The sequence below is a fragment of the Branchiostoma belcheri genome, unplaced genomic scaffold (genome assembly GCF_001625305.1).
Source record: "Branchiostoma belcheri isolate BF01 breed outbred unplaced genomic scaffold, Haploidv18h27 scaffold36, whole genome shotgun sequence".
Classification (NCBI taxonomy): Eukaryota; Metazoa; Chordata; class Leptocardii; order Amphioxiformes; family Branchiostomatidae; genus Branchiostoma; species Branchiostoma belcheri.
The window spans coordinates 125,658-139,063 of record NW_017803976.1 but is presented as its reverse complement, the minus strand read 5'-3'; the positions used below and the strand labels follow the sequence as shown (position 1 = coordinate 139,063).

General features: G+C 42.5%; 1 protein-coding gene across 1 annotated transcript; it reads left to right on the top strand.

Annotated features, from left to right (window-relative positions):
* Nucleotides 1-2,635: 2,635 nt before the first annotated feature.
* Nucleotides 2,636-5,508, top strand: LOC109476135 (F-box/LRR-repeat protein 12-like). The gene is made up of 3 exons (XM_019777032.1): nt 2,636-2,758; nt 3,795-3,959; nt 4,612-5,508. Exons 1-3 carry the CDS (start codon nt 2,658-2,660, stop codon nt 5,186-5,188), a joined length of 843 nt encoding a protein of 280 aa, XP_019632591.1. The 5' UTR covers nt 2,636-2,657; the 3' UTR covers nt 5,189-5,508.
* The last annotated feature ends 7,898 nt before the right edge of the window (nt 5,509-13,406 follow it).

Below are 13,406 nucleotides of genomic sequence, written 5' to 3'. Positions count from 1 at the left end.
GTCGACCACTTGTGTTTATAGTCTCAATGCAAATGTTTGGGTGGGAGATCGTGAAGTCTCCGACAGCCATATATTGCAACTGCTCTACGCATGCCGAAACTGAGTGCGGCCATGGAGTCCATGTTTGATTCCATGGTGCGGCTATCAGAATACATAACGATACACCTCCCAAACATCTGCTTGGTGATTGAATTTATTACTTTTCGTCCTGACGAGCGTCATTCAGATCGTTGACCTGTGTTAATGTTTATACCAGACAGTTTGCACGTACGCCCCTGTCCGAATGTAGCAATCTGTCGCGACCTGCTGTAACTGGATCTAACTGGATATCACCGATCGCGAGTGCCTCATAAACGTAAACACGTTTTATATAAGGCGCTGAACAAAGTGGGGGAGCGAGGAGAAAACTTACATTAATTCCTCGATAAGACTCTACTTTCAAAAGGAAGCTATGGGGCTCTAGGTGCCTCCTATTAGCCTTAGGTGTGTGACCCTGACCTCTCCACGTTGATGTATTCAATGAATGTTGTAATGTACGTGTAATGTTTGTCTTGCCAGCAGGGCAGCCCTGGCTGTTCAAATTGTCTTCTTACAGCCAAACAAATCGAAATAATTTTTCAAGAACAAATGGGTTCTCACCTTGTAGATCCTTGTAGACGGTAAATATGTAACGTTAACGTTACTTGTACAAATATGTCAATGGGTTAATTACTTATGAGACCGCTCCTATGTTGAAATGTGTGTGTGTGAGGGTGTCTACGCGTTCAACAGTCTGTTTAGCTTTAGTAGGCTAGTATTTACTAGTATTTATTTATTTACTTGTGAAGATTTACCGCATTTGTGGACGGCATTGACATAACAGGTGACTATCACGTGTAGTGGCATTTGGTCAAAGTCATTGACAGTGCAGACAGTCACACAGACATGAGCTCAGGTAACACACCCTGATCACTGATTGGCTGATACGATAGCCTAGGGCAAGATGCACTGGAGAGGGTACGATTTCTGGATGTCATCTGAGCCTACTGAGAACTGACCATTATATTGTTTATGCCATGGTGTTTTCGCATTGAAGACATCGAATAGATGAACGATTTCTGGGCTCTGATCTTTCATGATTGGTAAGCCTTACTCCGATCCCTTTTCTCTCCAAATACCGTTCACCTTTCGTAGATGAGATGTTCACAGATGAGATGTGTAAAAATGTGAAAATTCGTTCTAAGTTCTATCATTTGCACTATCACTTTTTGTTGCAAATTTGCTACATACTGTTTTCATGCTTTGAACAGTAGGGCCACTCATAATCATAAAAAACATTCTCAGCTTTACTCTGTTCAATTATCCTTTCTACTCCTTTGGTTCATATAAATGATGAATTAAACACGAAAATAGACTGAGAAAACTCCATACCCGTAGGCAATTTTACAATTTTTGTTGTCATCGCGCACAGCACAGTTCGATTGCGAAATACACATATGACAATAAGTGTTGTACATGGACACCCATACCGAGTTTTTTTTTATATTAGGCATATTAGACCCAGCATTTCAACGTTTTCTTTTCTTCTAATTTACAGATATATAACGTTAATGCTTTTTTTATTTGGGTTTGCTTCGCTGAAACTGCCGCGATAGACAGACTAGACGCGTGGGTAAAAATGGCACGGTCTAGGCGCGTGAAACACTCGTCTTGGCGAACTGACTGACACGTGACGACGGCATGTCAAAAGGTTCAATGTGCATGCCTGTTGACATTTTATATTGTGCAAAAAATATATATTAGCTATAGGCCATGTTGATTTAATTATATGGATGACGTCCACGCGCGCATGAATTTTTGTCCGTTTCCAAAAAAAAAAAAGTTTTCCGACCATACTGTAAATCGTACAAAGCAACTGCAAAATTAGCAAATGTACACCGAGGATTGCAAAAAAATAGATATATATTGGAGAACGTTAGTTGCAAATGTCTTAGAATGCCAAAATCAATTCCAAAAAAAGAAAAAAAGAATAAATGAAACTAAAGATTCTATTATTCGTCATACCATATTCTGTGTGTTAAGTCATTTGTTCAAATGAAGGCAATTTTTTTTGCCAAACTTTTTTTTATTCGCACGCTCGCAGGATGTCATCCATATAATCACATCAACATGGCCTTATTCGGAAACATTATACCGAGGAGATGTAACGTTAAGTTATATCCTTGGTCGAACTGTTTTGTGGACTCAGTTACATAATCATCATTTTCTAACCTTGTCACTCGACCATGGAATGTCTGTATCACAGAAAGTGTATATTATTCTTTGAGTACATCGAAACGCTCGTTAACTTTTGTGCTGCGATGGCAAAATTTCAATTTTCCATACAGGTGTGCTTATCATAAAGATAACAACGTCACAGGCACACGCCCACATTCTCAAATGAACTTTGACTTTTGGATCATTCTAAAATCTAGGATGGGCTCCTCCAAACTGGGTACGGTTTATCTAAATAATCTTTGATCGGAAAATGATCTACGTTGCTTCAATTAGAATACTCTTATCATTTCATTTTTTTCTCTAACACGTCAGGATATCATACAATTTTTATATTTCCTCCTGCGCGGCGAAATAAACGAAAATCGCCCCTATATTGCGAATGGTTTGATCTGCATTACAACATGGCGACGGCTGACGCTGAGAGTGAGTTTCTCCTCCCAGACAACATTCTGACGGAGATTTTCTCCTATTTACGGATCAGAGATCTACTCCGGGCGGCAAGGTATAGCGGCTACGTTCCCCTGCATGTTCGTTCTAAGTTCTAACAGTTTTACTTGTGTCCTTATATCGGTTGTGTGTTTGGCATGCTTGGGCATGTACTAGTAGTTCAAAAACGTTCAAGAACCCGGAAGTGCTGTCCAAAGCATCCTTTACGTTCGGTATGGATAACGTATTCATATTCTAAAGAAAATCTGCTAACTAATGACTAATAAACTGGTGGATATACCAACAACTAAGTGCCTAATACCGGCTCAGAAATCCCCCACCGTTACAGAATACCAATAATATTCATGCATGTCTTCAAGTACAAATGTACCAGGGTTATCAACCAAGGATAATTTGAGGTGTTAAAAAAATCATTTTTCCAAGAACTGAGTAGAGTGGATCTCACTGCCACCAAGTAGAGTAGAGGTATCATCACTTGGTAGCTTCAAACAATGTTTACAGTTAGATGTGCATTTGTTTGGTGTATTGCCCATGCCCGTAGCCAGGATTTTGAATGGGGGGGTTCTTCCTACTGCTTGAGGGGACCTCGAGCGCCGCAGGCGCGAGGCGAGCGCCGCAGGCGCGAGGTTCCTAAGGGGGTCCGGGGGCATGCTCCCCCGGAAAATTTTGAAAAATGAACCTTATAAAATGGCATTTCGTGCATTTTTGAGAGGATTTCCAAGAAAAAATCAGAGATAAATTTTTATTCAATGACAAAGGGAGCAGTTTTTCTACGATTCCAGTCCATCTTTTCAAGAAAAATCTTGGACCTTTACATAAAAAGTGGACCAAAAAGTGGACCTTTACATAAAAAGTGGACCAAAAAGTGGACCTTTACATAAAAAGTGGACCAAAAAGTGGACCTTTGAGCCTTGTGGGGGGGTTCTTCTGAACCCCCCGAACCCCCCCTGGCTACGGGCATGTTGCCAATATGCATATATATGTCAAATTGTGACATTGGGCAGTAACAACAGTTTGAAAATAAAGGTGGGGTAACAACCGCAGCAACAAATCACTTTTACATTGTTGTTTCTGTGGACACTCTGTTGCAGGGTGTGTAAGAGGTGGAAGCGGCTAGCGTACGAGCGTCCCCTGTGGAAGCGAGTGGACCTGTCCCCGTACAGCCGGCGGCTGGATGGACGCGCCATGTGGAGGATCGTCCGACAGTTCTTCACTCCTTCCCTCACATCACTCACTCTGGCCGGTCACCTGCACAGGTAAGCCCTGTTTCCTGTTTCAGTCCTGAAAAAGGTAGGGTCGGTTAAGGTAGGAATTACCTTTTTTTCTTTTTTTTAGACTTTAGGCCACACCAATTTAATTTGTTGTTTCTCAGATTTTTTCAGAAAAAAATATGGTTGCGACTTGAAAAATTTGTGTCCCTATTAAGTCTGTCCATGGTTAAACTACACATGTACAAGGTCAAAGATGAAAGCCACTAACTTGTAAACGGTTCTTGTCCAGACCATGCTTATAGTGAGTGTTGCAAATACCCATCTGCAGTCTGCATTTTGCAGAGACTTTTTCAATGTTGCAGAAGAAAAATTAAGCAACCTGCAATTTTGCAGACTGAAAAATCAGTCAACGGGATCAATGGTGTGTTTACCACTGACTCTATAATATACATTCAAGTAATTTTGCGTGTATTTTTCAAATTGCATGTGAAATGTAAAGTATGCAATTTTATATATGCTATGGGTTTAAATCTGGACTTTAAAGTGTGTATTTGCAGAAAGTATTTTCAAATTGCAGTACAAAATTTTGGCATTCTGCAATATTGTAGAACACTGAAAAAAGGATTTCTAGTATTTTCTACCACTGTTTATAGTGAGTATCAAATCTAACCACAATGTTGATGCTGTGCCCTGACAGTGGGAAGACAGGAGAGATAGTGTCCACCCCACTGCTCCTGGAGCTGAAGTCCAGATCTCCCTCCCTGCAGCACTTCTGCATCACCACCGCTGACCTCACCTCCATCAGCCTCTCTGACCTGCCCGAATCACTGGTCACCCTGGAGGCCAGGAACTGCGAGATCCCGCCGCGCTGGTTCAAGTCGTTAGAACCTGGGGCCTTTCGGAACCTCCGCGCCGTCGACCTGAGCTGCTGCAGCCGCGTGTCGGACCCCGACGTCACGGACATCTGTCACGCCGCGGCGCTGAAGGTCCTGAAACTATCGTGGTGTTACAGGATCACAGACGCATCCGTCAAGCACCTGGCTGAGAAACTAACACAGCTGGAGAGGTTAGACTTGGAGGGGTGTAAGATCACAGACGTGAGTCTACACCACATCGGCCGGCACCTGAAGCACCTGACGTTCCTGAACCTGTCCCAGTGTAGGCAGCTGACACAGGCCGGCCTGGATGGTGTGAAGACGATGTTAAAGCACCTGGAACACCTGTGTCTGGACTCATGCACACCCATCAACATTCCTAACCTGCCCACCATTTAACACCTGTTACAGATATGTTTGTACCATACATGAATGATCATAACTTGCAGTGTTTAAAGTTGAAGTCTTTGCAATTTTAATCCTTCATTCATCCTTTAATCCTAATAATCAATTTGTGGCTAGGAATTTTTTATCTTGAACGATTTTCATGCACCATTGCAAAAATGTCATAGGATCGTAGAATTATTTATTTACTTGAATTTCTGTAGAACTACAATTGTTCCTGTAAATCCTATGTAAATATCAGACTTTGATTGTGTGGTATTTCTTTTAAACTGATTCCAGTTGTTCAATAAAGGTTTTAAAAATATGAAAAAAAATCATGAAACTTAGTTACCATTTCATTTCCAGGTTAGAATACAGCAAATAGTTTTCTATACATTCATTATACATCCACTAGAGAGTGCTTTTTGAAGCACCTGTTGAACTTTAAATTCGTCGGTTGGTTTAACTCCTGCGTTAGAAGCGTAATGCTTTATGCGTCTGAGATTTGGGCGGTGTCCTCGGAAGACATTAGAGGGTTAGTCAGGTGTGACAACGCCATGATTAGATGGATATGTTCCAGTAGACTGGCTGATAGAGTGTCAAGTGAACAGCTTAGGTGTAGGTTAGGCGTAAGCAGCCTACGATAGACCTTGCGCTACAACAGACTTCGCTGGTATGGGCACGTACAAAGGATGGACCCGCAGAACTGACCAAGGAAGGTCATGACAATGCCCGTAGAGGGCCTGAACCCGCGTGGTCGCCCAAAGAAGAATTGGGTAGACAGTATTAGGGAAGACATCAAAAGCTTAAAACTGCAGAAGGCCAACCCGCTAGACAGAGGCAGCTGGAGAGCAGCTATTAGACCTAAACGGCCTAAACGACACCCCACGACGTCCAACCCTTCCACGACGGGGAACAACGGACGTTAAGTCGCGCAGTGAGTGAGTGTAAGTGAGACATATCTCTGCAGAGGTTTGAGATCTCCAAGAGGATTTACTGACTGATAAGTTCAAACTGTAAAGTCGTGAAGCGGTAGCGTGTTCGGCTCACACTCAAGTGGTCAAGGGTTTGAATCCTGCCCGATGCCACCGATCTTGTGCCCTTGGGAAAAGGCACTTTACATGACTTTCCTCACTTTCCTCAGGTGTGAATGAGTTTTGGTTAGGGACGTCCCTTGGATAGGACGTTAAATGGAGGTCCCGTGTTTGGGAGAGCCACACCCCAGGTACATTAAAGAACCCAACACACTTATCGAAAAGAATAGGGGACCTTCCCGGTGTGAGTGGTTCAAACTTTATAGTCTGGTCAGTGCAGTCCGGTCTCAGGTTTGACATCTTGAAGAGGAGATAGTCACCTGTTATGTCAATCCTTCCACTAATGTGGTAAATTTTTAGCCTCTACCAGGCACCGCGGATCACTGGAAAAATACATGGTAGTAGAATTCGGCCAAAATAAAGGGATAGTATACCAGAGAAGATCCAGGGCCATAGAAGCTCCAATCCGTGGGTCGCAAATTGGAGCTTCTATGGCCCTGGATCTTCTCTGGTATACTATCCCTTTATTTCGGCCGAATTCTACTATTTTTCCAGCGATCCGCGGTGCCTGGTAGAGGCTAGTAAATTTTCATAAATAGATAAAGCCTACAGATCTATACCCACACAGTTTCTGACTTTTGCTGATTATAATATGACTATGTCCCTGAATGTATATAAAACTTTTGCTGTATCCTTTAGCCTGGTTGCCAAACTCCCAAGTCCTTCATCCTCTCTGCAAATAGTAGAGAGGATGTAGGACTCGGGAGTTAATATAGGTTTGGTAACCAGGCTATATATCCTTACCTGAGGTACATTTGTATACCCTAATTCATTCTCTTGGCCTGGGCATGATCAGAGACCTATCCAGTATGACAGATATAGGTCTCTGTTTTCTAGTCCAAAGTCCTGAAGTTCAGGAATGCCAAGAGAATGAATTGGGGTATACAAATGTACCCTAGGTAAGGCAAGGATACATAGCCTGGTTACCAAACCTATATTAACTCCCGAGTCCTACATGCATTTATTTGCAGAAAGGATGTAAAAGGACTCCGGAGCTAAGACCACAGCAAGTAATTTTTATGGATGACATCAGCGCGCGCATTGATTTTCGCCTGATTTGGGAAAAAAAAACAAATTTTTTTGCCTTCTGACAGTGGTTAACATGCCGAAAATGGGCAAAGATGTCTGCCATGCCGGAAGGTGGATGGCAGATAACTATGAAGAGTGGAGACGAGAAAAGACTCTGATTTAATGTTTTGCTTCTTACTTTCATGCAGTGATATGTGATGCTGGCTGTGTATATACCATTTGTATAATGATTGAGTCAAAATTTTCAAATGTAGTACCCTTGTTTTTTTTGGCCTGCCTTGTTTTTTTTTTGCCCGCTCGCATTAGATTTGGAGTCTGCGGAGGATGTCATCCATAAAATTTACTTGCTGTGGCCTAAAATAGGTTTGGTAACCAGGCTATGTACTAGTATCCTTACCTAGGGTACATTTGTCTACCCTAATTCATTCTCTTGGCATTCCTGAACTTCAGGACTTTGGACTAGAAAACAGAGACCTATATCTGTCATACTGGATAGGTCTCTGATGTCCAGGCCAAGAGAATGAATTAGGGTATACAAATGTACCCCAGGTAAGGATACATAGCCTGGTTACCAAACCTATATTAGCTCCAGAGTCCTACTCTACTATTTGCAGAGAGGATGTAGGACTCAGGAGCTATAATAAGTTTAGTAACCAGGATAAAGGATACAGCAAAAAAGTTTTATATACATTCCTGGACATAGTCATATTAAATCAAGAAAAGTCAAACTGTTTGGATATAGATCTGTGGATTTTACAGTTTAAACCTATCAGTCAGTACATCCTCTTGGAGATCCCAGACCTCTGCAGAGAAATGTCTTCAAAAAGCGCCCTCTAGCGGATTATCTATGAAGTACGAAAATGCACGTACGTACAGTGTATGATGTTTGGTATGATTTAAAACTTATTCTTAGACTGTCTGCAAGCTAACGGAAAAAAACATTATTTATTATAAGTGTATTGGGCTTGAAGGTACGAACAATGTAGTATAAAAATATCGAGCGGAAAGAGGATGAATTGTGAAAAATACTTTTGTTAAAATTCGCCTGGTAACCTGATTTTTTTGCTTGTAGTTCATGTCCCAGGTCAGGTCAGTTCAGTTGAATGTATCCATTTCTAGAGACACAGAATCCTCGTGATGTCCCCTGGGCTGTCCAGTATGACAGATATAGGTCTCTGTTTTCTAGTCCAACGTTCTGAAGTTCAGAAATGCCAGGAGAATGAATTAGGGTATACAAATGTACCCCAAATTCCTTCCACAAACTATGTTACATGTTGTTTCGGCACCACAGTGTGCTCCAATTTACGTAAACACATCTCAAATAGCCTGAGTCTGTAGTTGTAAAATATGGCGTTAATTTTATGTTCAGACGGCTTCTGAATCTGGTAGTGGTAGCCTGGCATGCAGTCTTTATACGTGACTGGGGCATAGTAGTTGGGGTGTTCAGGCAGGCTGTGTCTTGCAACTGAACAGTCGCTCCGGCAGGAGTGTTACGCTAATAGAGATGGCCGCTTGAAGATAATAGGTAGGGCTAAATCAAGATCAAGCAATCTCTCGTGAAATATACCCACCGGGAAACCTAGCTGAGGCAATCGGGAAAGAGCTCCTGTAGCCCCGAGGAAAACCCGCCCCTACAAGCCTCTACCAGCCACCGCGGATCGCTGGAAAAATACTAGAAATTCGCCGAAATAAAGGGATAGTATACCAGAGAAGATCCAGGGCCATAGAAGCTCCAATTTGCGAGTGGCCCCCGAGCCTGTGCGGAGTCGCAAGCTTCAAACGATATCAAATTAATCCCGTGGGTCGCAAATAGGAGCTTCTATGGCCCTGGATCTTCTCTGGTATACTATCCCTTTATTTCGGCCAATTTCTACTATTTTTCCAGCGATCCGCGGTGGCTGGTAGAGGGTACGCCCCTACCACCTAAGACTGGATAACAGGCTAGATCTGGCGGCCCAAGTTCCAGGCTACGTGCGTGAGGTTTTTCCCGCCCCCACAGAAACACCTGTTGCTGCTCCATCAGTGTCAGACGATGGGGCGTCTGCCGGCCGCCGGCTCTCGTGTGGCTGCTGTCGTCCAACAGTCTGGCAATGCGCTGCTGCAGATAGCCTGGTATCCAGTCTTACGTGATTGGGGGTATTGGGGGTGTTCGGGCAGGTTGTGCTTTCGGGGGCTCTAATAGCTTCCCCCGCCCAGTGCAACAGGCCGTCCCGGTAGGAGAGTTATAAAGAGACAGTATGCTTGGATTTGGTTCCCCCCCAACACGATGTTCGTGGAGGGCTAATCAATCTCTCGTGAAACACACACCGGGAAACCTATGTGAGGCGGGCGGGCCAGAGCTCTTGCGGCCCCGACCACGAATCAGACTGGATACCAGGTTATACTGCAGACACCGTAGGTTGTCATCCAGGTCGCACGTCAACAAACCGGGGCCAGACAAGAGCGCTGACTTGGCGCTTCTTGGCTCTTCTTTCGCACGAAAGCGGCTTTTGGTGACATGATATCGCACGATAGGATTGTGGCAGCGAAACTAGCGAAAATCTACGTCCTCAACTAATAGTTTGTGAAAATAAAAACTAAAAGTTAGCTCAGATACGTGATATTGACAAAGACAGCCACGTTTTTGCAAAACTCCTGACAGTGGAAAAATAAATGTACTTTAAAGCACCCCAGGTGTAGCGTAGAGAAAATCCGCTAGATGCTGTTGTTGTACCAGCTTGTTACTGAGCTCGCTCAACTTTTACTAGGCGTGAAAATTAAAAACGCCTCAGCTTCATGTGAAAATGAAAGATTACCCCCTAGAATGGCGACAACGCTTCCCAAAAGTCCTTGGCGAAAGTCAGGAGCAACCTGAGCGCTGGAAATCGAAATGGCGGGAATCAGTTACCATGACGTCAGCACCCCTGACAGCGCCCATTAATTACAACATACCGCAAATGATCATATGGGTGAGCATCAAGCCATCAAAGCCGATGCCTTCTCTCTGTTACTGTACATATGTATCACTAGCATTCGCTACCGTTCCATCAAATATGCAATTGATGTGGTTTACCAAGTGGCTAATTGAACTTTTCATTTGATATAACTGTAGAAATTGTAAAATCATGATGACGAGGATATCAAATAACTTTTGAATAAGCCTTTGTGGCTTTTCTTCCACCCCTTGGACGTTTATTTCCATTATAATATTTTGTATAACTTTTATTATGTATGTGCTAATAAATAAATAAAAAAAATATAAATAAAAAAACTTGAAAAAATACACTAACTACATTTATCTGTGTGATGAGACGGACACAAATGCAGAAAGTCGTCGAAGTCTGTGTCTTCAATGTCACTAGGGCTTGGTATACGTACCTACGTCCTTTCAGATAAAATCAATTCGGTTTAGCAGGTGGACTGAATGATGAGAGGTACAAATGCAGAAACTGAAGCTGTCCATATTGAACTGGTTTAGACAGTACACTGTTAAACTAGGCAAAGTATAAAAGGCACAGTGCGAAACAAGTATATATTTACGCAATTCTATCCTTTTTTTCCTACTCGATGAAAGACAAGCCAATTTGTCGCGCGCATCTCTCTCACGGACAATTGAAGTGTAGTTGGTCGTGCTGGCTGAGCTGGTTTTACTTTTTAATAGAGCCTGTCGACTTTGTTGTGCGACTAAAGGGCTTGACGAGATCTAGTCCCTTTTTCCCACGCATCTGACCCATCTAAAATCTATCAAAATGTTATGGTAGCAATCATGCGCTTCGGCCTGAGTGAGTTTTAACGAGATTCTGGGCTAAAACTGACGCCAGGCTCCATTAGGAACCAGCGTAGACGCACCATGGGCAATTTTTACGCTCCAGTTCGAATGCTGTATTTATCGCCGAATGTGCGGAATGAAATCTCAGGCTATTAACCCTGTGGAAGTGGAACATTGGGTACCGAAGGTTACTAGAGTACATTTGAAGGTCGTTGCACTTTTGTGTTGGCTGCTGACTTCAGGGCAAATACAAAAATTCATCAAAAGGCATTGATAAAGTCGCTAAACAGATATAATAAAACGGAAACGAATCCTAGGTTGGTTTTCAATTTTTTATTTCAATTTTACTTAGACATGATGCTCACCCAATGAATTGCACATGTGCTATACGCAAGCGATATTATGTAAGATTTCATGTAACACTATACTCGAAGCCTACCTCGGTTCATAATGACATTTGGGGGGTAAAAGATCAACTCGTTGTGCCGCAAAAAACGTATTTAAGCTGCAGAAGATGCATTTAAGATCTTTATTTGCAAAATCATGCCCTAAGGCTTTAACAGTCAACGATACTATTCGGTACAATACAATAATAGGAGACAGACAACTACTGTCTGGTAAAACTTATACTTCTAGACACCCGAACGAAAACCGCTGTTTGTTTACATTCTTTTTAGGAGCCTCCTAAAATACAGCTGACCTGGCGCAACTTATGTAATATCGCACTGCGCTGAGTCGCCGGAAAAGCGAAATAGCGACGCTAGTATGAAAGTTATTGAAAATGACAATGTAGATGTATTTTAATTATTTATAGTCTCAGTTTGGGCGCAAAAGGTTTACATAAGGCCATGTTGATTTGATTATATGGATGACATCCTCTGGGAACCCCAAAACTGATGCGGGCGTGCGAATAAAAAAAAGTTTTGCAAAAAAAAGTTAAAGCTTTCATTATGAAATCTGCATGGTCATGAAGGTTGAAAAAATAGACACAGAGTATGGTTTGGTGAATAATCTACTCTTTAAATTAATTTCTCTTTACATTTTCGTCTTTTTTGTTTGATTTTGGCATTTTGCGACATTAGTATCATTTTTGAATATTCTTTTTGCAACTTACGGTATATATTTGCTCATTTTGCAACTGTTTTGTACGATTTACAGTATGCTTGAAAACTTTTTTTTTTTTTGGAAACGGCCGAAAATTCATGCGCGCGCGGATGTCATCCATATAATCAAATCAACATGGCCTAATATCGCTTTAAGATCATGTCACACAACTAGTGGGTCTTATGGTTCAATCGTAATGTCGCAAGATTAGGCTTTTGTGGACTTGTGCCAACTTTTACATATAATTACTTCTATTCGGGAAGAGATAGTATCTATCCTGAAAATACACACCGTATATCCTGCTAGCTCCAAACCTCCTTGTCCGAACTAAGCAAGGGGTCCTGCATATGCCCTTTTTCGTAAGGCGTAATCAGGCCTTTTCAGTCTTCGTAATCTATATATAGGCAGCATCGCTCCCAAAAATCAACGTAATTCGTAAAATAGTACATTACCCGCAAAGCGTAAAGTCGTAATCAGCTCTGAGACTTTAACGTAATTCGTATATCGGCGGCGAAAATTTTGCGTAATTCGTAATCACTATCCCCCATGCAGGCCCTCAAACAACCTGAATAGCTCAGCAATCTAGGTGACTAGGTCGCTCCTCAGAGAGATTGAAAAGTGCCGATGAAAGCTACAGTTTTCCTTCCCTGCATGCGCCACGTTCTGGGTTACACCATTTGCGGTTGTTATGATTTTGCGGCCACAATTGATACTGAGTAGCCTGGAGTAGAGGTAAGAGGAGAAGCACGTGTCACGGTGTGGGTACTGTGTGCGTGTGGGTACAGAGATGTCCGTCAGACCGCCGGCCGGTACTGAGCAAAATGGGACACGGTCATGATGGTCTACTTTGATACGCAACCAAAATGCAACTAAGCAAGGAAGCAATTTTTAAGCAAGCAAGAAAGAAAGCAAGAAAGAAAGCAACCAGGCAACCAACTAACCAACCAACTCAACAACAAACAAACAAACACCCAAGCAAGCAAGCAATTTTAAGCAAGCAAGCAACGAACCAACGAACGAACGAACCAACCAACCAACCAACCAACGAACCAACCAACCAACCAACCAACCAACCAACCAACCAACCAACCAACCAGCAAACAAACAAACAAACAAACAAACAAACAAACAAACACACGAACAAAGCTAGGCTATTGCTGCGTCCGTTCAGGCGGGTCATCTGATATCTTTTGCGAACTGTTGAAACCGCCGGAGCGAAATATATACACGGGTTAGCATAGTCACGGTCACAGGTAAT